This window comes from Poecile atricapillus, chromosome 14 (assembly GCF_030490865.1).
Source record: "Poecile atricapillus isolate bPoeAtr1 chromosome 14, bPoeAtr1.hap1, whole genome shotgun sequence".
NCBI lineage: Eukaryota > Metazoa > Chordata > Aves > Passeriformes > Paridae > Poecile > Poecile atricapillus.
Genome location: NC_081262.1, coordinates 9,052,253 through 9,080,031, shown reverse-complemented (window position 1 = coordinate 9,080,031; position 27,779 = coordinate 9,052,253). Strand labels below are relative to the sequence as shown.

General features: G+C 43.5%; 1 protein-coding gene and 1 long non-coding RNA gene across 4 annotated transcripts in view; both read left to right on the top strand.

Annotated features, from left to right (window-relative positions):
- Positions 1-478: 478 nt before the first annotated feature.
- Positions 479-15,978, top strand: LOC131584699 (uncharacterized). The gene is made up of 3 exons (XR_009278785.1): positions 479-601; positions 11,289-11,430; positions 15,789-15,978. It is a non-coding gene; the product is annotated as an uncharacterized LOC131584699 (long non-coding RNA).
- A 1,654-nt stretch (positions 15,979-17,632) lies between these two features.
- The window catches only part of SMG1 (SMG1 nonsense mediated mRNA decay associated PI3K related kinase), a 58,117-nt gene continuing 47,970 nt past the window's right edge, over positions 17,633-27,779 (top strand). For 2 of the 3 annotated variants that reach the window (XM_058849442.1, XM_058849441.1), the window contains exons 1-2: positions 17,633-17,934; positions 26,352-26,515. In XM_058849442.1, coding sequence (XP_058705425.1) covers positions 17,846-17,934; positions 26,352-26,515 — 253 coding nt within the window. In that variant the 5' untranslated portion in view covers positions 17,633-17,845. The remainder of the gene's footprint in view (positions 17,935-26,351; positions 26,516-27,779) is intronic. The other variant, XM_058849443.1, reaches the window with a different exon arrangement.

The following is a 27,779-nucleotide window of genomic DNA, read 5'->3' as shown; positions in this document are numbered from 1 at the left end:
AGTTACTGCAGGAACAAATACAATACACAGGACTTTTAGGGACTGGTTTCCAGCATGGTAGAAGCCCAAGCTGATGCACAATTGTAAGCATGTTCCATAATCTGATAGACCTGAAAAATTAGGCTGAGGCTGTTATGCATTTTGGGGCACATCCCATTCCTGTCTGCACAAGACCCTCCAGGACATGCTGCAGCTCCTGTTGCTGCACTTGCATCCCCTCATCATGTGTGAGCAGACACGTGAGGGAGTGTGTCCAAGCTGGAGAGTGGTGATGCAGAGCCACAGGACTTTGGGCACAGGCAAAGGAGGCAGCGAGGATGTGCAGGGAGGGCTGCTGGAGTGGGGAACTGTTTGATCTGGGCAGCTGAGGGAGGGACTGGAGGTCAAGGAGCTCCTTGATAACCCACTGCCTGCTTATCAGGGAGGATGTGTTATTGCAAGGACAGATGCTATTTCAGGAGGATGCTGCTTGTGAGACAGAAGGTCTCTGTCAGGCACCAGGGCTGGAACACTGATGGCAGGAGAGGGTTTCTGCTGTGTGTCAGAAGCTGCCAGGAGGAGTCCAACAGCATCCAAACCAGAGACTGGATTTCTGCTTAAGGTAAATGATCACTGAATATCACACCCTGTTTAGTCGGGAGTAGGTTGTGCTGCTGTGTTTTACACCCAGGACCCCATCTGGAGCATCTTCACGCCCCTCCTAGGCTGTGGGTAGGGATAAGAGGTGTGAGCATTATCATTCAGCACGAAAGCCCTCTGTGCATACCTGCAGTCTTATTAATTTAGCATAAAAGGCAGAAATCAAATATCAATTCAGCCCTATTTGCCACCTTGGTCCCCAGATCACGCATTTTTAGAAAGCCATCCTACATTCTTTCTGTAAGTGAGAGTCATAGGCTGCCACTGTTGGTAAATGTCAGCCAAAAATTAAGTAGGGTGTGAGAATGGGGCAGTCATGCATTTCCTGCAGTTGATGGTGACACCAAGGACCTTTCCAGTAGCTTGTGCTACTACCCAGCTTTCTGGCAAGCTAGCACAGAGTTCAGTGTGAGGGAAAGTAAAATCCAGTGCTATACAAGTAGTACACAAAGAGCTGTTTTGCTTTGGTTGTGGTTGGCACCCGGGAGTAATCTTTAATCACTTTAAGATTAAATGGCAATTTCTGAGCTACTGGAAACAGCATCTCAGGAAAATTGTTCCCTTAAAGCATGCTTAAGTGATGGAGCTTTTCCCTCTCACTTTGTCCTCTTTAAGTGATGTACAGTGAAGGATGTGGAGCCAGTTACTAAATTGGTTTTCCAGACAACCCTGGGAAAGATGGGTCTGGCAGACAGCAGCACCGACGAGTGGAGAGTGCTGTCCAAAGCAGTGAAACACAGGTGTGTTTTTGCCATTGTCCCCAAGAGGTGATGGAGAATCCAGTGCTGAGGTGTCTGTGCTCCCAGAACTCTGCAATTCCAGCCTTGTTTTCAGTGTTCTGGCACATGTCCTGGCTGAACCAACAGTGTGTTGTGCCCGACTGTCTGCACAGGCATGCCCCGAGGTGCTGCTGGAAAGGTAATTCCTTGCCTTTTTGCTCCAGTTTGTCACATTAGCTCTTGTGACCCATCGATTATTTTCAAACATTGTGCAATGCCGATTACCTGCAAAGTGCAGGTAAAGCCCCTCCCTCCATTCTTGTGAGGCACTGAGAGAGCAGCTTTGTGTGACCTCCTCCAGAACAGCTAAAACCATGAACCTGTGCGTTTGCCAACCCAACCCCTCGCTGGGCCTTTTGACGTGTTTAATGAAACACTTTCTGCATTCAAATTCCAGATGCCCTTCGCTCTGCCACCTGCCACCAGCTGCTGCTGACCTGGGCTTTGCTGCAGCTGGCTCCGGGCCTTGGGGGCTTTTTCTATACTGTAAAATAAATTTGAAATTATAAATAAGGTTTACACGGTTTAGGACAAGGTTTTATCCTACTACTTGTTTGCTTTAGGCTCTTTACTTTGGCAAGCACGTCAGGAGTGGGAAAGGAAATGAGTGTCACCATTTGTCACACATTTAGTAATGTTGCATATAGAAAGGTAAATGCCAAGTATACATATGCCATTTTATAAATAAATGCTGGCAAGGAGAGGCGATTTCTACCCCGTTATGTGCCCTTTTGGATGTAAATGTTATGTATGTGTGGTAATATTTGGCCATCTGCTGCTGACAGCAAGAATTGCACGGGCATGGCAGGAGGGAGCCCCTTCACACTGGCTCCTGCAGAAGCTGTAGCCAGGAGAGGGGGTCCAGGGGACCCCAGCACCCTGAGAGGCGCTGGGATCTGCTCCACATGGTGGGAGGGGGCTCGCAAGCCTCATCTGGGCTTCCTGGCATGTAAAGAAACCTAAATCCAGATTGGAGCTCACCATCTTGGTCTGTAATAGTGCCTGTGGGTGGCAAGCAGCAGCTGACTCTGCTGGCCCATGGCAAGCTCTCCCAGGCTGCTGGGGAAGTTTGTGTCTTTCAGCGGCTGGAGATGTTTGTAGGAATCCATTTGCCTGATGTCTTTGACCTACAGAGTCAGGGACCACACGTGGAAACAAAACCAGGGTACAATACCTGGGCAAGAGAGTAAATGGAGAGGTGTGAGGAGAAAGAAGGGGAGATGAAAAACCCACAGTGTGGGAAAGGTCTAAAGTAAAAGTGGGAAAGTTGGTATTGTGCTGTACAAAAACAGTTCTGTAAGGGCATGTGATTCTGCAGCGTGCCCAAAGGTACTCAGGTGAGCTCTGACAGTATCTGAGTGTCTGATCCTCCTCCCATCAGAGGGAGCTCTCAGAAGCTCATCCCTGGCACATCACAGCAGGTACTGAGGTGGTGTTTAGGTGGTGAAAATAGAGGATGTGACTTCTAAACCCACACAAACATAGTGAGTCAGGGAAGGTTTCTAGAAGAGAGATCAAAAAAAAGCACAGCCATTTTCTTTCGATCTTTCCTAAAGATGTTTGTTACATCTCTTTCTGCTCAATTAAACCTGAATTTTCTCAGCACAGCCAGAGTTCTGCCCTGCAAGCCCATCCTCAACAGAGGCAGCTGAATTGTTGAACTGTATCCATCTGTGGGAACCCTGAGTCTCCAGTCTGGGTTGTGAGCTGGAGGACATGTCCCACAGTTAGAGCTAGAATTGGGTAAGAGGTGACAAATGCATTGCAGATAACGCTGAACCGATGGGGTTCAATAGCAGTGGAGTTCCCTGGCTGGCCGGTGCTGGAGCCTCCAGCATGCAGAGCAGTCCTCAGGATGTGCTTGCTGCTGCTCTGGTCTTCTTGGGGGAGAAGAGGAAAGTCCCATCTATCAAAAGCTACCACCTGAACCCCCCAGCCCCTGGTTCAGCTCTGGGGTCATTCTACTGCTGCAATGGATTTGTGTCAGGCAGGGACTCTGATTGCATCTGTAAAAAACATGCCTTTTTTTTACTTTCAGCTGTCATCATGTTGAAAATCACTTCTATATGTGACAGGCAATGTATTGATTCACTTCTGCTCATTTGTTTTCCAACTCGGTTTTCTATTTCACATTTCTCAGTGTCTCACCAGAAACCATTCAGGTTTGTGCTCTCTCTGTGACAGGGCGCATCCTCACACTTGGCAGTTTTGGATACATTTTGGACAAGACAAGTCTGCCACAAGGCTTACAGCTTGGTTTTTTATACAGACCTAAACAATTTGCAAAATCTGGATCCAGCTGCTGTTCCGAACAAATACGGCCCAGACTTGCAGAGCTTGAGTACAGTGTGGTCACTGTTTTGTTGGAGCACTATGTTTTTGTTTCAGTTTAGAGTGCAAAATAAACCTTCAGGAATTGGTGGAGATGTCCTATAGAAGAGCAAGGTTTTTGTGGTTTTAGAGGTATGGGGACAAATTCCTTGTTATGGGGCCCTATAGGGGAGCACCTTCCTTTGACCAAAAATCCTGTGCAATTCCTTCACCCTGTTAAGTGCAAAGCTTTGTGCTCACTCTTACCACAGTCCTTAATTGTAAGTGAAAGTCTTTCCACACACTGCTGATATTGTAATCCTACAATAGCAATTGTATTCCAATTTCCTTTCTTATTTGATAGTTTAATAATATCCTGAATAGCACTTAATACTACATTTACTCTTGCCACATCTGGTACAGAATGAATATTGATCCCTTACAAAGCTGGAGACTGGGATATTCATGAACACTTTATTTTATGCTGAGTTTGGTGTTAATATATTAACATTATATATTGATATATATAACATTATATATATTAACATAAAATATTAACAAATCTCTTCCAAATCTGTTTCTATTAAAGAAAACCACCCAGATCTCTGAGAAGCAAAGGCAGGACAAAAGGCAGTTTCTCATTACTGTTTACCCTCTTTCTGCTTACCTGTAGCTCAGCTGAAGTCAGCTGAGACATAGAGCCTCTGCCACTGTGTCAACCTGGGCCATATTCACCTTTATGTATGGAATCCCTGAACTTCAAGGAGAATATCTGACCTCTAAGGGGCCTGAGCCACTCCCAGAGCCTGGGATGGTAGAGGTACAGTCTGTGTGCTTGCCTTGAGAAATTGCTGAGCTGTATTTTGAGCTGTTATTCCCTGCTCCAGAACCGGCTGTGTTGCAGCAACAACAACAGATACCCCAGGATGGTGAGCTGCAAGGCTGGGCCAAAGCTGACACAGAGCCATTTCTTGCCACAAGACACAAGTGGTGTATCTTTGTGGTATTACTCACACAATGTGAGCAAGATCTACGTCTGAACATCTGAAGACTGTCAGTTTTGCCTTTATAGATAAAAGACATTAAGGAAATCTCCCCTGTTTTTTCAGAAGTGTTGTGTTTTCTGGGCCTGACCCATGTGCAGGGCTGTGCCCTCACACCAAGTGTGAGAACACCAAGTGTTCTGAGCTCTCTTCAAGCTCTGTGGATTTAATTGGCTTCCCAGGCAGGCACCTCGTGCCACGGTCTGTCTTGTTGGCAGCCTTGGACATATTTTGCCACTGTTCTTTTTCATTTGGCACACAGTATCCAGAGTAGCCAGGTCCAAGTCACTGATGACATCATGGTCTCTGGAAGAAAAACCTCCTCAGAGAGTAGGGCAGTGTGTACAGCTTTGGGCTAAGTACAATAAAAATCTGCTATTTTATGTAGAAAATTAAAAATATGCTCAGAAAGATCACAGGGAGTAATAATGCTGCTAGAAGAAAATGTGCTGGGTGAGCCCAAAGTCAATGTGGTTGTACTTTATTCTGTGCCAGCAATTACATGTGTAGGATGAACCCAGCTCTCAAATTCATCCTTGTGCCTTGGTGGCCCTCTCCCTCTCACAGGGGCAAACTGTGGTCCAGAAGGACGTGCCAGGATTGAGCAGCAGCTGGCCTAGAGGAAGGGAGGGCTCCTCAGCAGCCTCCTGTCTGGGGAACCTGTCACTTCAGGACTAGAGCCTGCCGAGCTCCAGGTACTTCAGGAAACTGGAGTTTCCCTTTTCCTTCTTTTCCTTTCTTTACTTTTATAAAAGCTGACAGCTGGCAGCAAACTGCAAAGTCCTCTCTGCTGACATTGCTGCAGGAGAATTCATGGGCTTTTCCTGGTTTCCAGGGAATATTGCAAGCCCCAAAGCAGGGAAGAGTCAGCAAGGAGGGAGGGAGGAGGAACATGGCCAGAGCTATTCAATGGTCCTGGGAGATTTGCATCTGTCAGCTAATAAATGCAGTAGGATAACAATGGAATTAATTTTAAATCACCTAAACAATCAAAGAGCAATTACTTCATTTAATTATAAGCATGATGAGGGAAACAATAATATTTAATTTCAACAATACCTCTGCCAACTCAGCTATGATTTTAATTAAATTTAAAGTGACAGAACTTCCTGCATTGCAATACTCTACCTGAAAATATCATGCTTTACCTTCATCGTTCAGTTAATTAACCATGGTATGGACTTTGCTTAATATTCAGCACCTGATTGAAAAAGAAAACAATCTACACCTTGTTTTAAAATTACATTCCCAAGTCTGTGCAGCAATATCTGTTGTAAGTGCAGAAGTTCATGGGGAGAACCCAGCACTAAACTGAATGATGACCTGCTTGTTTGGGTATTACTCATTAAGAATATTTTTTAGATCCCCCCAAGTATTGTAGTTCCTCTACGGAGCACACAGCCATCTCAGGCTCTCCCTGAAGGGGCTGAGAAAGATGTGAGAGGAGTCTTCCAGTAGTCCCTGGCAGGAGTAATGTATCAAAATCTGGGCAAATAGAAAGAGACATGAGAGTAAAAGTAACAGCTGGATTTGTTGACTTCAGGCAAGCTGGTGAGTGGCACAGCTGGAGAAGCTTTGGCTTGCTGTCTCTTGTTTTTTTGCCTTTGTAGTTGCAGGTTTTTTGGGTTTGGGGTTTTTTGCTGGTATTTTTAGCATTATTCCAGTTTGGTAGCATTTAACTTTGTTGCTATAATAACTGCTGTAGAAATTTTCATGAGGGAATTTATTCTTTGTGAGTATGTTTGCACTGCATGAAATAAAGAAGGCCTGAGGCAAGCTATTGAAGAACAAGGGAAAGACAAAATATTGACTCAACAATTCAGTGAGCATCATCATCTGCCTGCTGTGCTGAACAAGGCATGGGTCCTACAAGAAAAATCTCCTTGATCATGTTATTAAAGAATATCTTGAAAGGCAAAGAAACAGGAGAACTGGAGATAGCTGCATGGCCTAGAGTAGGACTGATAATTTTTTAATACTTGACTTCACAGCATATGAATACATAAAATTCATACATGATTCATATAGGTATGTAAAGGAACTGTTATACCCAGACTTATATTTCTAACTCACATAAATCAGTGTTAGTGGTTTAATTTATCCTTATCTTGGTGCTTGTTGCTTTTATTAAGAGCAGTTCCTTCTAATGTCCTGAGTCACTTCAGAGAGAAGGACATGAGGATCCAGCTTTAGCTCCTCCAGGCAGCTCTCTCAGTCCCATGCCTGGGTTGTTGTCAAGGAGACATATCTCTGGCATACATCTTCTCTGTAGTTTCTCCTCTTAGTATGCTTTTCCATTGCTATGGAGACTATCACAAACTCATTTAGCAACTCCCCAGTGCCCCACGAGGAATGTGTATTTCATAACTCACTCCTCAGAACAAGGAGTGCTGTTTAATTTTTGGCTGTTCACCTGCATGTCCAGCCTGGCTATGCCAGGGACTGTCTGTGCTGAGCCCTCATGAGCTGACACAGCAGGGCTCTGAGGGCAGAGCTTCACAAAGGTGTCTTCAGTGGGTACAGTCTGGATGCTGAGACAAGCCTCGCATGTGAGAGGTAGCCAAATGCTTGTCCTGGCTACTTGGCATAGCTCTTCAAGTCCAAGCCCCTCTCATTCTCCAGGTCTCCAGCTGGCATTCTGCTGAGTTCTGAACACAGGTGAAAATAAGAAAAATGCCTAACTCTAATAGTGCAAAGGAGAGGGGACAGAACCACTCTGCTGGGCTCTGTTGCAGGGCAGGAGGGAGGGAGCAGTGCAGCAGGGCTAGCAGGGTGCAGGGAAGCAGTGAGAGGATCTGTGGCTGGGTTTGATCAGCTCCAAGGGCTGTCAGCCTCCTGATGCTGCAGATGGGCTGCACCCCCCCAGGGCAGCTCCTGAGTTGGTGTCAGTCAAGCAGTGGCACTTGGGCTCCCAGGGAGATGGAGGACAGCTGCACTGGAGACAGCAGCAGCCCAGCAGTAAAAGTGGCACCAGCAGCCTGGAAGAGCCTGAGTGTGTGCACTCAAACCACTTTGGTCAGTGCAGAAGTGTAGCCTTTACTGAGAAAACCAAGACATAAGAGAAGTTATCAGTTGGGATTTACAAAAGCTGCTGCACAGGAAAGCAATCACTGCTGGCTGAAGGACCTGCAGCAGTGGGTTTGATCATACCAGAGTATCTTCCTTCTGAGACACAAGGGACAAGGATCCTTGCAAAATAGTCCAACAGGGACTTAATACCATGGAAAGATCCCTTCCAAAGTAAGCAAGCAAAAATAAATAGGGCAGCCTATAAAATAAGCAAATCCCATGCTCAAGGTGGGAATTAGAGCTCCATGGCTCATGCTGAGATGGCAGCTGAGGCTGCGGTTCCCAGCTCCCTGCCCTGTCTCCCCACTCCAGTGCACAATCTGACATATTAGCATAATCCTCAATTCTAGTTTGCATTAATATGTCAGTCTATGCCCTGCAGTAGCTCAGGACACATAGACTGTTATTTGGCTATTGGGGCAGAAGGCCATAGCAGGGCTCTGAGATGGGGACAGTGACTCCGTTACCTTCCCTGTGTAAGTCAGAGTCCATCTGTACCCAGAAATCTGTAAGTAGCCAGACAGCCTCCAAATCTCCACCTTAGTGCTACACAGGACCATAAATATTCAACAGGTACTAGGAACAGCTGAATCCAGCTAATAGAATATAAATAAATAAAAAAAATGAAGTAATTAATCAATTCAGTCATTTAACAAAAATGCACAAATTTACATATTTTACTAAGGCACATGATTTCAAATGAAGTAGGGTTTGGGAAACCCAAAGGACTCACATATATCCTGTCACTTATGCAAATCACTCTCTGTTCACTGATTTATAACATCAGCTGGCTGCACATGAAATTGCTTTAAAATGCTGATGTGCATCTCCCTGATGTGTTTTGGGCTGTTTCCATGTGCTGCACTGTGGCTGGCTCAGCACAACCCAGAGCTGAGCTGGTGTGGGATGTGCACCCTGAAATCCCCCTCTGCATGACGGAGCCAGCACACTTGAACCAACACACTCACAGGTAGTGGAGAAGGAAAAGAGGAGGGAAATGCATTAGAAATCTACCCTGAGCAGTTCACTTCAATGTGTCTCAGCAGTGATGGGCTGCTCTGTAATTTGCTTCAGTGCCATTTTTAATCTTGTGAAGTTCAAAAGGTAAAGGCTATATTTCACTCAAACTTAGATTTGTTGTTTCCAACTTGGATCCCAGATTGGAAGTTGATAATGTGGATGCAGTTAGTACACACAGAAATGTATGTATGCACACACCACACATGGGATTGTATTTCATAGGAGTAGCTATGCCCAAACAGCATTTCCATGTGCAGCTCTGGTTCATATGGCTACATTTCTCAGAGGAACTTTTTTGTCTTATCATGAGTTTTCTTCTGGGTGTTTAAAGGCTTGGCTTGTTCTTCAGCTGTGTGTTGGTGAAAGCTTACAGCCAGGATTTATGGATTTGCAAACATGTCATTAAAGGGTTTGTGGACTGGGTCTGCATGCTTGGAGCTAAATTCCATTTATCTGGAGAGTAGGTGTTTAACTAATGGTACATCAGACATGGAATAAATGCAGGGCAGCTTCTACTGTCAGTGTTTTACAAAAACATTTGAATGAATGAGCTGAGAGAACAAAACATTGACTGTTTTTATATTCAGTGAACAGAAATAACAAGAAAAAGCACCATGATGAAGCACTATCTTTGTGCATTAGCGATTATTGCAAGGTGGAACAACAAGTTCAAGGAACTGAAATAATCAAATAATTATTTGATTACAAATTCAACATATGCAAACCATATGTTGAAAACAACCTAATTAATATCTCAAATAAGAATTTAAAGGAACTTATGTGAAAGAAAACAGGAAGTTAATGTAACTTTTCTAGCTGAATGAAAGGCTGATCATGTTTGTTAACAGGGCTGTAATTCTCTGTGTGCATTGGCTGTGGGTAAGGAGGATGGTGGTGCTACAGGGAACTGGGAAAAGGTGTAGCATAAATGTGGTCTAAGAAAACAATGAGAAATAGAAGGAGAGAGATGTGCTCTGTTTAAAGCCTCATTCTGCTTCAGATAATGAAGCTTTCTTCTACAGCAGAATTATTAGACAATATTATGTTATGCTTCAAGATGCCAACCTGATCAAGGTCTGACTGTTCTAAACTTAAGAAAAAATGAAATTCCTGACTAGAAAACTTTAATATATACAGCAGTTTATAGAATAACATGTTTTTATGTGAGAAATCACAAGTACTGGGGACTAAGGGCTATGACAAAATAAAAATTTCAAAGAACATGCCAATAGGGCTTGATGAGATCTGCTGTCTTTCTTGTGCTTATTTCTGAGTAAATCCTTGGAGTTTTCTCTGTAAACATACAAAAATTTAATTAAAAGAACTTTATGAAAGCTGAAAATAGCAAAACTTGAAAATTGGAGAAAAAGTCAGAAATCAGGTTGACTGGGAATAACTTGTGCTTTTCATGCACAAAGCCATATGCTATTTTTTCATCCTGGCCTGGAGATGAGTCAAAGCTGCTTTTGAAGGAAGCTGTGGTTTGTAAGGCTGTTGTTAGAGAAGCTGCAAATTGTAGTGATTTATACAGGACACTACGGGAAGATGATTTGGTGGTTACAATGCGTGTATGTTATTTGAGAAATCAGATTCTCTTTTACATAATGCTAGACAGCTCTCCCACACTAAGCTTTTCATAGGCTCAAAGGAGTCCTTGCACTGCATGTATCTGGCAGTAAAAGGCAATTTATCCTTCTTTGATTCAGATTGAATTGTGTCATTATTCAGACACCAACCCAGCCTTTCTCACAAAAATAACATGCAATAACAACTATGCAGGTGAGATTTCAACCAAGCAGTGCCTGGGGCCTCAATTCCCCTTGTGGAGACTTTGAACCCTCTGGGGTTTGCTCTAGATAGTGCCAGTGACTGCTGTCACAGGGATGCCCATCCTCTGCAGCGCCCTGCTTGCAGAAGAACCAGAGAAACTGCTGTTGTTCCCTGTGTTTACCCTGATTTTATCCACATGCCACAAGTCTAACTTGATTTGTTTTCTGCTGATGAGTGTTTTCCCACCCTGCTAGCATGATATCATGCAAACATCCAGAGATGTGAAAGATTTTGTCTTTTCAGCTGGTTTCCTATGAAAGCAGAGCTTACATGGTCCCTTGGCCAGCAGATGAGTCATGGGTTCTCTAGGAATTACTTTTGGTCCCATTGCCAGCTTTGTGGCTGGACACCTCAACTTGTGAGTTTCCACAAAAATGCCCTTCAGAAGGGCTGTGAGAAAACCTGAGTGGTGCTTGAGAAATGTGTGCAAAACTGCCAGATAATCTGGTTGTATATCACACATAAAATTAGTCCTACAGAACATTGTCTGGGTCAGAGCACTGAACTCTGAGAGATAAGGACCTGCTGCTTAAATCTCTCTTTCTGGACTCATAGCTCCTCTTTTTCATGCTCTGATACTGTGTTTTTTCTCATAAAGGCTGGCTATCGAGCTGTCTCACGAAGTATGACTCAAGTGACATCTCTACTGATCTCATCAAAGTCTTTTCCAGAGGCTTCAAGGAAAGATGGAGAGATAAGGACTTGGTAATGTTGAGATCTGGAACACATTAAAAAAACAGGTAGCAAAATAAGCCTAGAAAAAGCAATTAAAAGTAGAGAAGATTAAAGGATAAATACCTTGGGGGAGTTTACTGTATGTTTCTCTTCTATTTGTACTGCACCTTTTAGACCAATTTTTCTTTTCATTTTCATAGCACTCCACTATCAGCATAAGAACGAAACTGAGCTAAATTAACAAGTTGGATTCATTACACCATTCAAACAAATTTCCCTGGGTTTATTATGCCTAAAGGCTTGATACTTTTCTGGCAGCCTCTTTCAAATTACCCTTTCAACAAACATGACATAGACTTGGGTCTGCAGAGCATGAAAATTTATGTGCAAAAGCAGTTATTTTAACAGGTGGAAATTCTCAGATTCACCAGAAAGGTGAAGCATTAAGTACACCATTAATTTTTCAAAAGAGCTTCACAGTATAATAGTCTTGTACTATTGGCATCCACAGTGAGAGATAACTGCTCCTTGCTGCAACTCTGCCTTTCTCTGCAGTGCAGTACGGCGCACGCCAGCTCTGCTCCACCACTGTGCAGCATTTCATAATGTGCAATTGCTGCTGAGCCCCGATTCAGCTTCTCCCTCTTGCAGGATGCAATGCTTCTCAGGCTTCTGCCCCGGCTCTCAGGGATAATGCAAGCAGCACAAATCTCCCCAGAGCTGCCTGAAGAGCCAGCTCTTGCAGCAGCATGAGCTGATGTGCAGCCAAGCTTGGGCTGCAGGTAACAGAACATCTCGGGCAGGACGGCACTGTCTCACCGAGCAGAGGAGAGGGAGCTGCTGCCTGCGGAGCACCTTGCAGTTGGTGTGAGTAAAAGCACACTTGATTCTCAGCCAGCACTGTCTACACATCAGACATTCAGCTGTTCCACGAAGTTTGATTTGCAGAGACTTTGAAAAATTTTTGTAACTGAGTTGTTATAATGCTGTCAATTTAACTATGTAACACACTGCAGGCAGACTATGACTTTTCTCTAAGGAGCTCTGTGTGGATTCCAAAATTCAGAAGAGGATTGCTGCAGCTCCCACTATCCTGAAACCAGTGTGGACACTACTGCTTTGGGTTTTCTCACCATTTTTACCCTGGCTGAAATTTAACAGATATAATTTGACTGCTTGTATCAACAAAAAAAAGAAGAAGAAGAAGAAAAAAAATTACAATTCTACTATTTTTCCTTGGACTTTCAGGACCTAAATAGTTAAAGACCTGAAACTGGTTTAGGTTATGTATTTGTCAGGTAGAAATTCCTGCAACAAGTACTTGGAAACCTGTCACTTAAATGGAAGTGCTCAGTTTGTATGTTATGTATGACTGTTGCTGGTAATATGTAAATAATGTCTAGGACATTTAAGGAAATATACACTTAACAAACAGAAAAACATACTGTTAATAAACAGAATATGAAGTGTGGGTTTTCTAAGCAAGGCTAACACCCTTATTCCAGGAGCCAGCCCGTGGCCTCTCTCCAGGGCCACCCTGGCCAATCTACCCACAAGACATCAATATGATGGATGGCGAAGCAATGGCGTTTATTGCAGGGGAATTTGACAATTTATAACCTAGGGTCATTGTGTTACTCCCATCTACATACGTCACACCTAAGTGCTATTGGCTAATTGCAGGTTTTGCTATCCTAACAGAGAGGGGGTCTAGCAGCTTCCCGTTACAATCCCGAATTCTTCCGCAGTGCAATGCCCTAGACTACAACAATGAAGAAACAGCTTATATACACAAACAAGGACTAATATAGCCCACGATGTAATAAATCTATGATGGGATGATGTCTGTGACAGGAACTCAGATATTTACTCACATACTGTACATAATGCTAGGAGATGTACATCTCACCTAGGAGATGTAAAATGCCTTAAAGGTGTAATAATCATAAGGAAATTCAGGAGAGCAAGTTCTAAGAAATTTGATGTCTTTTATTTGTTGCTCTGTTGTAGAGGAATACTGTTCAGGAAAAGATATCCTCTAAAAGACCTTGAGGAAATGGAGCAGATGGTTACATGTGCTATCCCACTTAAATTCAAAGTGGCTTTATAAATACTCAGAAAAAATAAAACAATGTTTCCTTAGTCTTTTATACAAATAAAAGAAGGCAAAAAATTATTTTTGTTGATATTCAAATTGGAATTCCAAAACAAAAGATTAACTTTTTTACACTAAAATGATTTTCAACACAAAACTGGTGGTGAACTAATGGTTCAATATTATTATTGCTATTAGAATTATTTGTACGTTGGATTTCTGTATCAATACACCTCATAAGATAAGGAAATTCTGTTTGGGATGAGACAAGGTAGGCCTCAATGGAGGCTGCAGCATTTGCTGCTGATGGACAGTGTCCCTGCTGGTCAGAGACCTCGGTAGATGCTGCCCACATTTTTAATGAAGAACACTGTGGGAGTCCTGGGGGAGCTCCTGTGCACGCATGGGGGCTGTGCCTGAGCCACGGGAACAATGTGTTCTGGACTGTGCTCTCAGTGCCTGCACAGATTGGCCACACATCACATGTGCTCTGAGGCTGCTATGCCCAGAAATTGGTCTGTGGGGCCATTCAACTGAAAATTCGATTGGTTATTGGTAGAAATTGGATTCTGCCATCACAACAGTAGAATTGGCAGCTATAGGGAGTAACTCCTCTAAGAATACTCTCTAATTTTTAAGAGGCATCCATCTGAAATACACAGACTCCAGGATCTTGGTGACTGGTACTTCTCTGCTGTACTTAAATACTGTTTTGCTCCTTGGCTTCCGTCCTATTTCCACAAGAGGAAATATCATCTCTTCCCCTCTCATTGTTGGTGATTATTTTTCTCTCAATCTGTAGCTTTATTATGGATCAGAGGGAGCCAAGGGTCAGGAGTGACTTGCAATCCTCAGCACATGCTGGTTTCTCCAGACATACTGCTTAGTAAGGAAATAAATTAGCGAGGGGTAAAAGACGCAATATGGTGCTTACCACCCTATTTCAGCACATTAAATATATACAATCTGCACTTCATTCCAACTAAAAATAACACTCAGATTAATGCAGCTTTCTTTGATATATTAAATCGAGAAATCATTAGCATGAATTATAAAGCAGGAAAAGTGTGGTTCACAGTGTCTGTCACTCCAGAGTTGTGCATTAGGATGGATGTGGGCAGTTTGGTGCAGTGGACTGAGCACACACACCCAGGAGTGAGACAGGGCACGTATCTCCACAAGTGTCATCAACTCTTTCTGAAATTTAAGGCAGGTCTTTTAAGTACATATATTTCTATTTTGAGAGGGTCCAAATTTAAACACTTTATTTTTTAGCAAGACTTCTGAATGTACAGCTCCAACTGATGTCTGTGCTGGCTACTCAGTATCCAAGTTCAGTACCTGAGGACTGAAATTTAGAAGGCAGTTTTGAAAATCCTGGCCTGAGCTTCCTTGGGCTTCTTAATTCCTCGTGTGGTATCTGAATGGCCTTATCCATCTTTGACTGATTGAAATCTGTTACTGAGAAAATGCTATAGGAATAATTATTACTCTATCTCACAAATCTTGATGAGCTTTTTAACTAATATCTTTAATACCATTCAAATTTTACAATATAATTATCTTTGTAGAAACAAATCTAGAATCCCTTTTATTTTGGCAGTTATATAATATTTTACAGTGTTAAGGCTGTGCACAAAAGCAGTATAGAAAGATGAACATCACTGATCCGTTTTACAAATGGAGACAACTGCACTCTGAAGAGGGATCTGCATTAGACCACACAGACTGCAGCAAATTCACCACTAGAATACAGGATTTCTGACACAAAATTTACTCTACTGAACACTATGTCAGTGGTTCTTAAACTCTTGGTGGATGGAGGCAATTGTTGGTCATAGTATCCAGGTTGCTTTCTTGTGTCCCCTTGCTAAATTAATTTGAAGTGTAGTTAAAAATACATTGCTACTATTACCTTGTCCCTCAAGTAATTCAAGGCGTTACCATTGGGATGCTACTCAGTAATGAAACTACAACAATCACCTGCTGCATCACAGGGGCAGAGGATCTGCTCGACTTAATTGGGAAGGGTCAGCAAATTTGCAGCAGGTATTGTTTCTATACTTACAGAAAATAATTCTGTGGCATATTGTGTAATTCTGGATGTCCATCTCAATTACAAAGGATGAGAAAAAAATCTGTCATGGCTCACTGAATTGATTGGTTTTTCAAAACTAATTCACTTAAGATACACAAATGCACATCAGTTGAAACTCTGATGGGCAGGGATTGTTCCATGAAAGTGGCATTTTATTGTGATGAAACCTTGTGATACAATTTTTTTTCTTTTTGTCCTGAAATTGGTTTTGAAATCTCTATGTCTTGCAGGCATTGCTAACTGACTGCAAGGCAAGGACTGTATCAGCAGGATGAGGGCTGCCCAGCAGAGTCCAAGGAGGCGGCAGGATGCCATCTGTCTGAGTAAAGACTCCAACAGAACCGTGCCGTATCAGGAGGATTTCTAATATGGAAATAGGCACAGGAGAATTTCAGAAGCCTCCTCAGGTCTTGCAGTGGTCTCAAGCCTTGGATATTGCAATTAAAAAAAGATTTTGATCTACTCATGTCTCTTTGCTGTATACTTGACCAAACTATTATGATTTTTCATAACTAAGGAATATACTGCTCTCAGGAATTGGACTTAACAAACCAGCTAATGTAAGTTTCCAGGCCTTGCAGGAGAAATAAAAATATGCCAGAGACCATGTACACACTTCTTTTTGGGGAAATGTCCTTAGAATATCTACCAAATGGAGGCGACCTTTTTTATCTCCTCAGAATTGTCTGCCTTCCTGGTAACAGACAGGCTTTGCCAGCCCTTCCAGCAAGTGTGAAGATAGCTTTGGAGAATAGCATGGATAACCATGGAGATACACGGAAACGTATCTGGGCTTAGAAAGACACTATTTTGCTTTTGAAATGCATTTTAGAAGCTTCCTGTGAGGAAGATGGGGAAATCTTAGGGGTTCAATTAGTGTTTAATGTGGGCTTGGTCATCTTTCTGCTGATGGCTGCTGAACATCAGGCTCCCTGTCAATCCTGCATGGGCGATGTGTCCTGATGGGGAGAAGCGTGGGGATGGGGATCTGCTCCATTGGGAGGGACCCCAGCGAGGCATGGGGCATCACAGACAGATCCGTGCAGAGGGGAGGGGGAGATGGCAGCAGGGCAGGGTCTGCTCTCCAGCCCCGCTCAGGTCCTGTCAGCCCCGGCTGCTCCCGGGGCCCCAGGCTCCCTTGACGCCTTGGAAACTTCAGCCCCGCTGAAGGGGCCGAGGCTCCCCTCAGGACTCGGGCTCTGGGATCCCCTGGCTCCCCTCAGGACTCGGGCTCTGGGATCCCCTGGCTCCCCTCAGGACTCGGGCTCTGGGATCCCCTGGCTCCCCTCAGGACTCGGGCTCTGGGATCCCCTGGCTCCCTTCAGGACTCGAGCTCTGGGATCCCCTGGCTCCCTTCAGGACTCGAGCTCTGGGATCCCCTGGCTCCCCTCAGGACTCCGGCTCTGGGATCCCCTGGCTCCCCTCACAGCTGGGGACTGGCAGCTGTCGCCTCCCTCCATGTCCCAGGCACCCCGGGGCTCCTCAGGGCGCCAGAGTGCCCTCGGGGCCCAGGCCATCCGTATCCTCAGGATGGGAGGACATCGTCTTAAGCTGTGCCCAGGGAAGGTTTAGGTTGGATATTAGGAAGAAGCTCACAAGGAGGATTAGACACGGAAATGGGCTGCTCAGGGAGGTGGTGGAGTCACCGTCCCCGAGGTGTTTAAGGAAAGACTGGACGTGGCACTGGGTATCATGGTTCAGTTGATGTGTAGCAGTTGATGTGATGTTCGCAGAGAGGCTGGACTCGATGATCTCAGAGGTCTTTTCCAACCCCAGGGATTCCGCGATCCCTTCACGCTGGTGGCGTTGGGATGCCCTGGCTGCCCTCCCGCACGGGCTCCCCTGGCAGCTGAGGTGCTGTCACCGGCTCCCCACAGGGCCGGGAGCTGACACCCCCCTCACCGCCCGGGCGGTGCCGCCGCCGGCCGGCCGCTGCCGGGGGAGGCGCGGGCGGAGGGCAGCGGGGACCCCCCGGGCGGGGATCCCGTCCCGCGGCTGCCGGAGGCGGAGCCGCCGCCCCCGCGCCCCGTGCCCGCCCTCCCGGCGTGCCCCGCGGAGGGGCGGGCGGCTCATGTCCGCCATCCCGGCGTGCTGCGCGCCCGGGCAGCAGCCGGAGCAGCCGCGGCGGCCGCGTCCCCTCCCTACGCTGTGAGACAGCAGCACCGCCTGCGGAGCGCGAGTGAGGAGCCGCCGCCCGCGCCTCTCCCCCCGCGTCCTCCTGCTCCTGCTGCTCCTCCGCCCTGTCCCGCGCCGCTGCCCGGCCGGCCATGCCGTCTCGGGCAAGGTAATGAGCCGCAGAGCCCCGGGGTCTCGGCTGAGCGGCACCGGCAGCAGGCAGCACTACCACCCGCGGGGCTGGAATGACTGGCAACCCAGGTGGGCAAGGCTGGGGCCGGGGGCGCGGGTCGCGGCTGTGAGAGCGGGGCGGGCGGCTCGGCCGGGCCCCACCGCCGGGCCTGGGGGAGCGGGGCGGCGGCGGAGCCACTTCCTGGCGGCCGGGCCTAGCGCGGGAGGGCGGGCGGGCCCAGGCGGCGGGACGGGGCCGCGTCTGCCGGAGGCGGGACGGGGCCGGCTCTGTCAGCGCTCGGCGGGGTGGGAGCGCGCCGTGCTCCCCCCGGAGCCCCCGCTGCCGCGGCCTGTAACGTGTGCGGCCGGTGGCCGGTGTGTGGCTGCGGGCAGCGCGTCCCTCCCTGCGGCCGCGGGGCGGGCGGGGGAGCCGGGGGTGGGCTCGGGTCTCGTATTTTCAGCCTGCTTTCCAGCTGGAACACAGCCAGCGGAGAACTGAGGCTGCAGGAGTACTCGCAGTTTTTTGAGGGTTAACAAAATACTACATAGGTTTATTTTGTTGTATTATTTTTTTTTTTGACCTGGGAAGAGTAGTTGATCTATGTAAGCTTTCACCCCAGCCAAAAATACGTTGTAAGGCTTTAGGTGTGTTTATACCTGGCACTTTTTAGTAAAATTCAAAGTTTGCTCACTTCCTTAGTTAGATGTAGAGAGTGTATTTCAGGTTTTAATTATTTCCAATGTGTCTCATGTCAGTGTATTTGCTCTACTGCTCAGTGTTGCTGTTTTCAGCATCATAATTGTCATGTAGAAATCCTAAATAAATTTGATGTTTCTTGATTTTTTTTTTAATATGTGGATTTGAGGCTTTTATTAGTGTTTTTGAAAGTTTTACATAACATGGGACCATACTTACAAACTTTCCAGTAGAAAAAAAGAGTGGCACGTGCTTGGGAATATATTGACAGGTGATGATCCCAGGCTCATGCAGTTTGGACTAGAGAAATTGGGTGGATGTGAAGGTCACTTCAGCATTTACTGTGAAAGAAGCTTTCCTTTTGCTTGAACAGCTAGCAGCACAGCCTCTGGGGCCAGTGCTAGAGGCTGTTCAGTTCTTAATGGTGTGTGGAGCACGGTTATTTAAATTCTGATTTCTTCTGTGATTGAAATACTTGGTCACATAACTTACTTTTTTCCCTCACTTGAGAACTTATGAATCTCACTGGTGACATTTTCTTAGAGCATCTAGATTTTTCTGGGAGAGAATTAAAAAGACTGGTCTCTTACTCCTTACCTACTTCTTTGATTCAGTTTTCTGGGCTGCAGTCTGTAATTCTGGGCCCTAACATGGGACCTTTCCACCTGGAAGAAATTGGACATGTCTTTGCGGTGGATGACTTCTTTAAGTGCATTTTGGTTGGATATATGAATTTGTCATGAGTTCTTTCTTTTTGTCTAAAAAATACATCCTATGAGGGTTGGGAAGCTGATTTCATCCAATGTAGTATTGCCTACAGTGGACTCAGTAGTGTTAGGGGGGAAAGTAAGAGTGCAGCTGCAGAAATGCTTTTCCTGGTGATAAGGCTGTTTTAAGAAGCTTCCTCCATGTGTGGTTCTGGTGTGTTCTCTTGTAGTCTGGTGCCTCCTTAGCTCTCAAGTACAGCTGTGTGACCTGGGCAGCTGAAGTAATTGTCCACAAAGCCACAGCAGAACCAGAGCTCTGAGAGCACCAGGGAAAGTGTGGCAGCCTGAGGGAGCCTCAGCATGGATAGGGCCTCATTCTACTTCCATCACACTGTGTGATCAAGAGCTTCTGCTAATAGCCAACACCTCTGCACTGGTCCTGACACTTTTCAGAATTTAACTTTATCCTTTCCTTTAAATATTACTTTTAAAAATTTATTTTATTATGGTGGGCGATACCAGGAATCAGAAATGTTCACACAGTCCCAAACACAGCACGTTTTCATTTACATGCAGTACTCCATTTTTTTACATCTCAGAAAGATTGGTGATGGGAAACCTGAGTCTACACTGTGAATTTAAGGACAGTGCAGAGGTTAAATCAGACTTTGTTGATTTGGTGTTAACTAATTTTTAAAAGTGATTCACACGCACAGTTGAAAGGAGATATGTTACATAAAACTGACAGTCTGTGTTTCTTTCATAATTTGAAATATGGTCTTGGTCAAACCCCACAACACAAATATACCCACATATTCTTTCCTTCCCCTTCTGCTGGCTGTTTGTTTCATTTACTTCAGGTGATAACTGCTGGTAAATGCTTTCTTGCAGGGCGTGGAAGAGGTGAAGGAAGTAGCCCAAGTAGTGAAAGCTGTAGTAATTGTAGTTGTTTCAAGTTCCTAAAGGCAAGAAAAGGAACTGCTGATACATGGGTGTATCGTCAGATGGCTTATTTTCAAATGCACCTTTTTGTGTGTGTTCAAGTGACTAGATTGATTTTCACTAGTAGGTTCAGATTCCTCTCTGTTTTAAGTAATGCTGATCAGCACTGGGGCTTGTGGTGAAAACTGTGAAACTGAAAGTTGGAGCACAGAGCTTTTTGAAAGTAAAAGTAGTTTCTAATTAAAATGAGATTTTTTTTGCGTGTGGATGGAATCATACATCAGATGCACGTGGACTGGTTTCCCAGCAGTGTGGGTACAGTTAGAGCTGTCTATGTGTTAGAGGAAGAAGTTGTCCTGATTTATAGGGACAAATTATTTTGTGCACTGCTGTGTACCAGACTCAATTAAGAGCAGCAGAAAAACTTTGTAGATAGATGTTGGATGGATGTGACAGAGAACAGTGAACGGTTTTTTGAGAGGGCTTGGTAAGATCTTGCTCCCCCTTCTCCTAATCTTTTCAGCTCTCTAGACTTTTGCTTCTTTCTTTTCTTGTTGTTTAACAGATTTCACTGCATTTTCCCAGTTACAACTCTTGGGGCAAAAAATAAAATCATTTCAGTGTGCAGGCCTTGTGTGTGAACAGAGTTAATTTGTTAGAGTGCTGAGAGCTAATTATGTACTGAAACAAGCAGTATTGCCCTTTGGGAGGAAATGCAGGAGTGTGAGTGCAGGGTAGCAAGTGCGGGGTGCACCATGGCATTCTTAGGTGAAAGTGTGAAAAAGATGATAAGATTTTAATTAACAGGACCTCTCTGTCCCTCCTATCATAAATGTAGGTTAGCAGGGGAGGATGTGAAAAAGTGTCAAACAACATCTTTCACAAATTTCCAGAAATGTCCTATTAGGTTTTAGTACTGAAATAATGAAAATGGTGTGTATTCTTCTCCTACAATGTAAGTCAGTGTTATGAGTTACTAATTTCTGTTAGCATGGTGCTTGCCAAACCAAGTTACTGCCTGGTCCTCATGGGTCTAGACTTGGTGAGACAAGACAGCGGAATATGGTCTCCTTCCAGCTAGCTTGTGGCCTAAGCAGGAGAGCATATTGGCTGGAAGTTTGTAACTGAGGTCAAGTAAGTACCCTGTCTTTAATTACAGACAGGTTGGGAGATATTGGCAGGGAGCAAAGAAACCCATTAGACCAAATGGCCAGGAAAGTGCTGTTCAGAGCAGTGCTTTTCACATTTCACATGGCTGTGAAGGGCAGAGGCATGTCTTCTGCAAAAAGCAAGCACTCAGTGTGGAAATTGTCCGATCATAATGGTGCATCCAGACTGTGAATGACAAACAGGTGATAGTAGCAGGTGCTGTGTAGAAGGAGGGTTGAAACAGACACTCTGCTTCTGCTGTGCTTGCATGTACAGCAAGGTACCTGTAAAAAGCTTGTTAGGAATAGGCTGAAACCTTAGTTTGCACAGGTGAGAGACCTGAAAGTTGGCAACATAGAGATGTTTGAGGATGTTGCTGTGATTACCTAAGAATGGGTGTAGAGTCATGTGGGGTGAAAGTGGATAAGACTTCTCTGTCTTTTCAAGGGTAGCTGAGAGAGAGGAGAGCAAAGACTGAGATAGGGAGGGAGAGAGAAAAGTAGTCAGTGATGTTGAAGGCAGCTTAAAGAATGAGATGCAGGATCAGTTGTAAGGTGCCATTGTGAAAATATCAATGGAAACCCTGGGAAGAGATTCAATGGGCTCCATGTGGGAGATGCTGAACAGGAATGAGTTCAGTTCTGGAGTTGCAGCCATAATTCTTGATCTCCTTTCACATTTGTGTTAAATATGCTGATAAGCTTGAGAAGGTGTGAGATCAAAGAGTTTTTTTGGGTTTTGGTAAAATGGAGGAGCTGAAATTTGTAATGTAAAAACCTTTGTTTTTAAAGTGAGGACAGGAGAATGAGATGTGAGAAAGATTAAAGAAGATGAAAGTGTCAGGGGGAAGCACAAGAAGCTTGGAGTGCAGTTTGTTTTCCATGTAAGAACAGCCATGGTAAATCAGACCAAGGGTTTAGCTAGCTTAACATCCTGCAGCCCAAAATGTCTGTTGGAATATACCTATGGAAAAAGAAGAGGATGTAGAGGATGTATGTATGCAATACCTTTCCCTGACATTCCCTTGTAATAATTGCATTGTGGGACGGAATGAAATTGATGATCTACTGTCTAAGAAGGGAGTGACACAGAATCAAGAGATGATTTAAAATCCTACTGTGATGGCAGGCAGATGTCCAGCAATGGAGATTGCAGAATTGCAGTAGATAGTTAATTAGTCATTTCATGAATAGAAAACACAGCCACTTGTATTTTCTCAGTACAGGAGAAGAAGCAGAAGTAGGCTTTGAGGTGGGCTCAGCCAGGCTCTGGCTTGGAAGGGTGGACCAAGTGATGGGAAGATCATGGCAAAAGGAAGCTCTGCATGCCAGTGGTAGAATAGTCAGAAACTTGATGGGAAGCTGTTAATTTGGGTGAATACAGTGACTCTTAAGTTTTAAATATTTTACTGATAAAGAATTTCAGTAATGAAGAATTTATCTGCATTACAGCAAATAAACTTGGCAAATAGAGCAAATAAGCAAGTATAATCAACTGACTTGAACAATAATGGAGCTCACACAGTAGAGTTGTCTTGGAGTAGATCTTTCATGTAGGTCCTGCACTTGGAAGTAGAATCAAATAGAATAATTAAGTGATTTTTGTCTCAAAATAATGTCCATATGGCAGGGTTGTTCTGAAAAAGCTACACATAATGAACAGTATACACCAGATTGTAGCAAGTTTCTTGGGCAAAAATTCTTAAGGCTTCCATATAACTAGAGTAACAATATATTTTTGATTGATCTATTTTTCCTTTCTTCTAGATAAAGATTTTCTTTTTTAAACTAGTAGGTCTCAGCCATGCTTTCTTCAGTCAGACAAATTGGCAAGTCAAATCATACTGATACTTTTGATAGATTGAGATAATAGACTTACTTTTGAAAAATCTTTCCTTCTGTATGCCAATGGCAAAAAAATAAGCAGCCTTTTTGGAGAGGGAGGACACACTAGTGGCCATATCTGCTTATTTAGGTGGGCAAACTACTTTCTTTTTCTGATGGACAAAGGCAGGTTTAAAATCACCCTGCGGAAAACTGAATGCAGTCTCTTCTGTTTAAATGATATTGCTAAAACAGTGTCTGCAGCTAGTTGGTGGTGATGGGTGATCTTCCACCAGAACCAGACACAGGTGAAAGCTCTCATGTGAGCTTTTGAAGTACTCAGCTTAGTAGAAGTAATACAGTGTAGTTTCTCATAAAGTATCAAATAAGCTTTGGAAGCTACAGTATAAGGTAATCCTAGTCATGTTCATCTGTGCAATTTCCCATTTTGACTTTGTCTGATACAGCATTTGTGTTTGAGCTTCTGCTAACGTCATACATAGAGACTCTATTAATATATGATGTTTGTTAGGTCTGTGGCAGTGTCAGTGGATGTAACTTAAGATTTGTTACATATGATAATGCTGAGCTGGAATTCCCTTCCCACCTGGGAAGCGGCATGTGTCACTGGGCAGCTGGAAATGCACAGGTCCATCAGGTCCTCAGCTCTGCTTCTGCCAAGCATCTCCATGCAAGCGCCTTCCTGTTGGAAATCCTCTTTCCAAGCAATATGGACCATAGCAGTCAGTTGGATCACAGAACATCAGCATCTTTCTAGGATATTTTTTGTGTCTGCCTCATAAAGATAGCCATGAGTTTCTGTCCTGCCTAGACTACACATTTATTGTAGTGGGAACAGTGTTGTCAGTGGGCATTATTGTCTCTTAAATTGATATATAGGAGAACAGTTACATACTTTTTACTAAAATTGGACTCACCTTTTAGTTGGTGATGAAGTGTGAGCAGGTTACCTTGCAGATAGCTGTTCCAGAAGCCAGAGTGAAGTGAGTGTGTGGGTTTTCCCGGGGAAACAATAGGCTCATGTATTTTACCACAATGGAAAATTTTACAGAGCATTCAAAGGCTGTCCTGTGGGAAGTGGGGTTAGCTGAGAACATGTGTAGTCATTCAGTTCATAGGGATGCACAAAGCAGTGTTAAAAATTATGCATTTAATCAGTGTTTCTTCAGACATAGGAATTTCAGCCTTAATGGTTGACAATTGGAGATGATTCAGTTTACAGCACATTGCCTTAAAAAAAATGATGCCCTTTGGGAAGGTAAATGTAAGATGCCATGAGTACTTAAATTGGCCAGCTGAAAATTTGTCAGCCTGTTTCATTGAAAGGCTAACATAATTGCTCAAAGTGAACTGGGAGGTTTTAGGACAAGGAGAAGATCTGGGGTCTCTCTGTATGTCTGGAAATTTGCATGAAATTTGTATGATTGGGGCACATTTAAAGTTCACACCATGTGAAGGTACAGTGCAGAACTTTCCTGTTCAGCATAGCTTAGGTGAGTGATGATGGCACAATCAAATAAAGATTCTTACAATCCTAGTTAACTTCATGAATAAAGACTTAATACTAAGGTTTTGCCTCTGGAGTAACATAGCCCATTTTTTAAATAGTCTGAGCAGGTGCCCAACAAAGCAGTAGATGTGATGGCACAGTGAATACTGAATGAGGAAAAGTGTCTTGCTGTGTATATCTAAAAATGAACTTGCTTACCATGCTAAAGGGAATAATATCTGCCAGGCAAATCTAATATCAACTTGCCCTGTGAGAACAGGGGAAAAACATAATTTTCTTATTGTTCCAAATCGATAATATAATGTCTTCTAACATTCTCAGGAGAATAAAATGTGTGTCTTTAATTCCAGTTGATTTTGCAAGTGTCGGTGCTCATGGTATTCCTCTTCCAGTTGTACTGAGGCCAAGCTGTATTGGACAGTAGCAAGCCTTTAGTACTGCTTAAGTAACAACTGCTTATCAGAAAGTTTACCTGTGTTCCTCCCTTTTGGCCTTGAGATGTATTTGACTCCCTTTTCCCTGAATTTGTCTACCAGTTCTAATCACAGTGTTCTCTTGAAAAGTAAAAGTGGAAGATTTTTTCTTCAGGAACGTGTGGTGGTTATCCTTACACAAGCTGTAGTTAATTTACAGGAATGATCTGTCCTGCTTTTTAGTTAAATAATCGAATGAACTACCCAAAGCTTTAAGTAAAAATAGTAGATCTTTAGAGTTTGCATAGGGAAAGCTTGCTGTAAATAATCTGAATAGTCTGATTCCAGATACACTGGAGTTGAGTGTAATTCTGCTGACTCTCCCTTTGCATGGGTATTGCTTTATTTGTTTTAATGTCAACCCCCCATCATTGCTTGTAAGAGTGCATTTAAAGTGATTGGTTGAGTTTGTGTTCTGAAGTCTCATGCATGCAAATTTATTAAAGTTCTGTATTTTTAAAAATAAAACCACTTAGTATGTCCAGGGAGAAGAGTTGATTTAATAATTTTAATCTTTTTCCTTAAAAGTTTAGTCTGGGCTATATCAGTTTTCTGATATGGGAGCAATTTAAACCTAATGCAGATTTTTTTTAAACTTGCCTTTTATCTGCAGACATTTACTCATAAGGATCACTGCTCTTAATTTACCTTTCAGTATTTTCGCAGTAAAGCCTGCTTCCTTGCTTTGCAGTTTTTATTTTGTAAAAACTTACTTTGTGATTTTTGTGCTGATGATCAGTTACATTCTAATAAGAGGGTTCATGTTGCTCAGTAAGGCCCATGGCAAATTATGTAAATGTTCATCTGTGGGTTAGTGATGACTTTCACAAATGGTAGGCACTGTATCATCCAGCTGTGGTACATACCTGGACCTAGTTGTATTTTGTTACCTCTGGGAAGTAATTTTTTCCTTGTAGAGACATCCAACTGAAAAGAGACTTGAGAAGGTCATAAGAAAAGGCACTGGCACACTAGAATAAATTTCCTTTGCATGTTGCTGTGATAATGAGTCAATTCCCATCCCCATGTGAATTTAAGGCCACTTTTTAAGCAGCAGGTTAGACAACATTTTTGACGCAGGGAAATACATTTGGGATTGTAATTTAAATATGTTGTATTTATAAGTGAATGTGGATCCCACTCCTGTTATATCCCTACATAAAAAAAATATTTTTCTCTTTGTAGAACTGACAGTGCATCAGCTGACCAAGACAATTTAAAATATTCTTCATCCAGAGATCGGGGCAGTTCTGCCTCCTATGGATTACAACCCTCAAATTCAGCTGTGGTGTCTCGGCAAAGACACGATGATATCAGAGTCCACACTGACATACAGAATGAAGAAAAAGGTACACAGATTGCTGTTTCATGTATGATTGTGAGGGGACATTCAGGGAAAGGCAGTAAACTGAAATGGTGGAGAAGTTTTTGTTTTGTTGTTTTTTTTTCTCCCCCTGAAAAAGGCAGTGAGCTGATTTGTCTCATTGCCACAGTATCACTGTTTTGGGAGATTTGTCAGGGATCAAAGAAATGTTGTGGTTGATGTGAATACTGAGAAAAATATGCAGCTGTGTTAGGAGAAGAATGCAAGAGATGACTTGATGTGTGAACAGATAAAGTACTTTTTTCTGAAGAATAATATTCTGGTTGTGTCTGGTCTTCAGGATGCAATTTCTTCCTGAATAGTCTCCAGTACTTCTGGTATTTGATTAAGTGGGCTAGTAGACTGATCTGTTGCCTGTTGTAGCTTTACTGCACCAAACTGGAATCTTTCTTTAGTAATCAGATCTATTTTTTTATCATTAGTGGCATTTTCTACTTTCATGTACCTCAGTCTGACTTCATATAAATCATGTGATGTGTGATTCATACATTTTTACTGGTTTTGATTTTGTTTTTGTTGTTTTTACTTTTAGGGTGGAAATACTATCTATTGAAAATAGCTAAACAGTCAGAATCATGTATTTTCTGTATTTATGAAAAATCTATATTCTCATTTTTTTTCTTTCTGTATTTGCCAAATACAGACATCAAATTGGAGAATTTCTTACTTGTGGAGTCACTTTTTGACTGTGTAAAATCCTCAGGCAGGTCAGATTGAAAAGAAAAAATTGCACAGGAATAGTCATGTGGGAGTTTTTGTTCAGGAACCTAAAAAGTATTTGAACTCCCCCCACCTGTCTGGCCTGTGACTGACTGTAAATAATTGCTGTATCTTTGGGGAAGTTACAGCTGGATGCAAATTAATTTTTTTGTAGTTAGAAGGTAGTGTTAGTAGGTGGCAGAAGCATGAAGCATGTTTATCTGCATAGTTTGAGAATCTTAAGTTTTTTTACTTCAGTAGAGAAACTGTGTATGAAGTGAGTGTTTTTGTCTGTCTGCTAATGTGGAATGTTGTACTGTGTTTAACACAGACTGGCATAGGAGGCTGTTCTTATAATTTGAAGGGTGCTAGTATTTAAAGAATGTACTGCCAGTGCAGTGAAATAGTAAGTTTTGGACAAATTCAGAAAGGTAATTTGTGAAGTTGCTGGGAAAGTGTTATTTGAGAAGAAAAATGTACCTGGCTCTCCCTTCAGTATTGTATCTTGCAGGGCATGTCTCTGCTAGCTC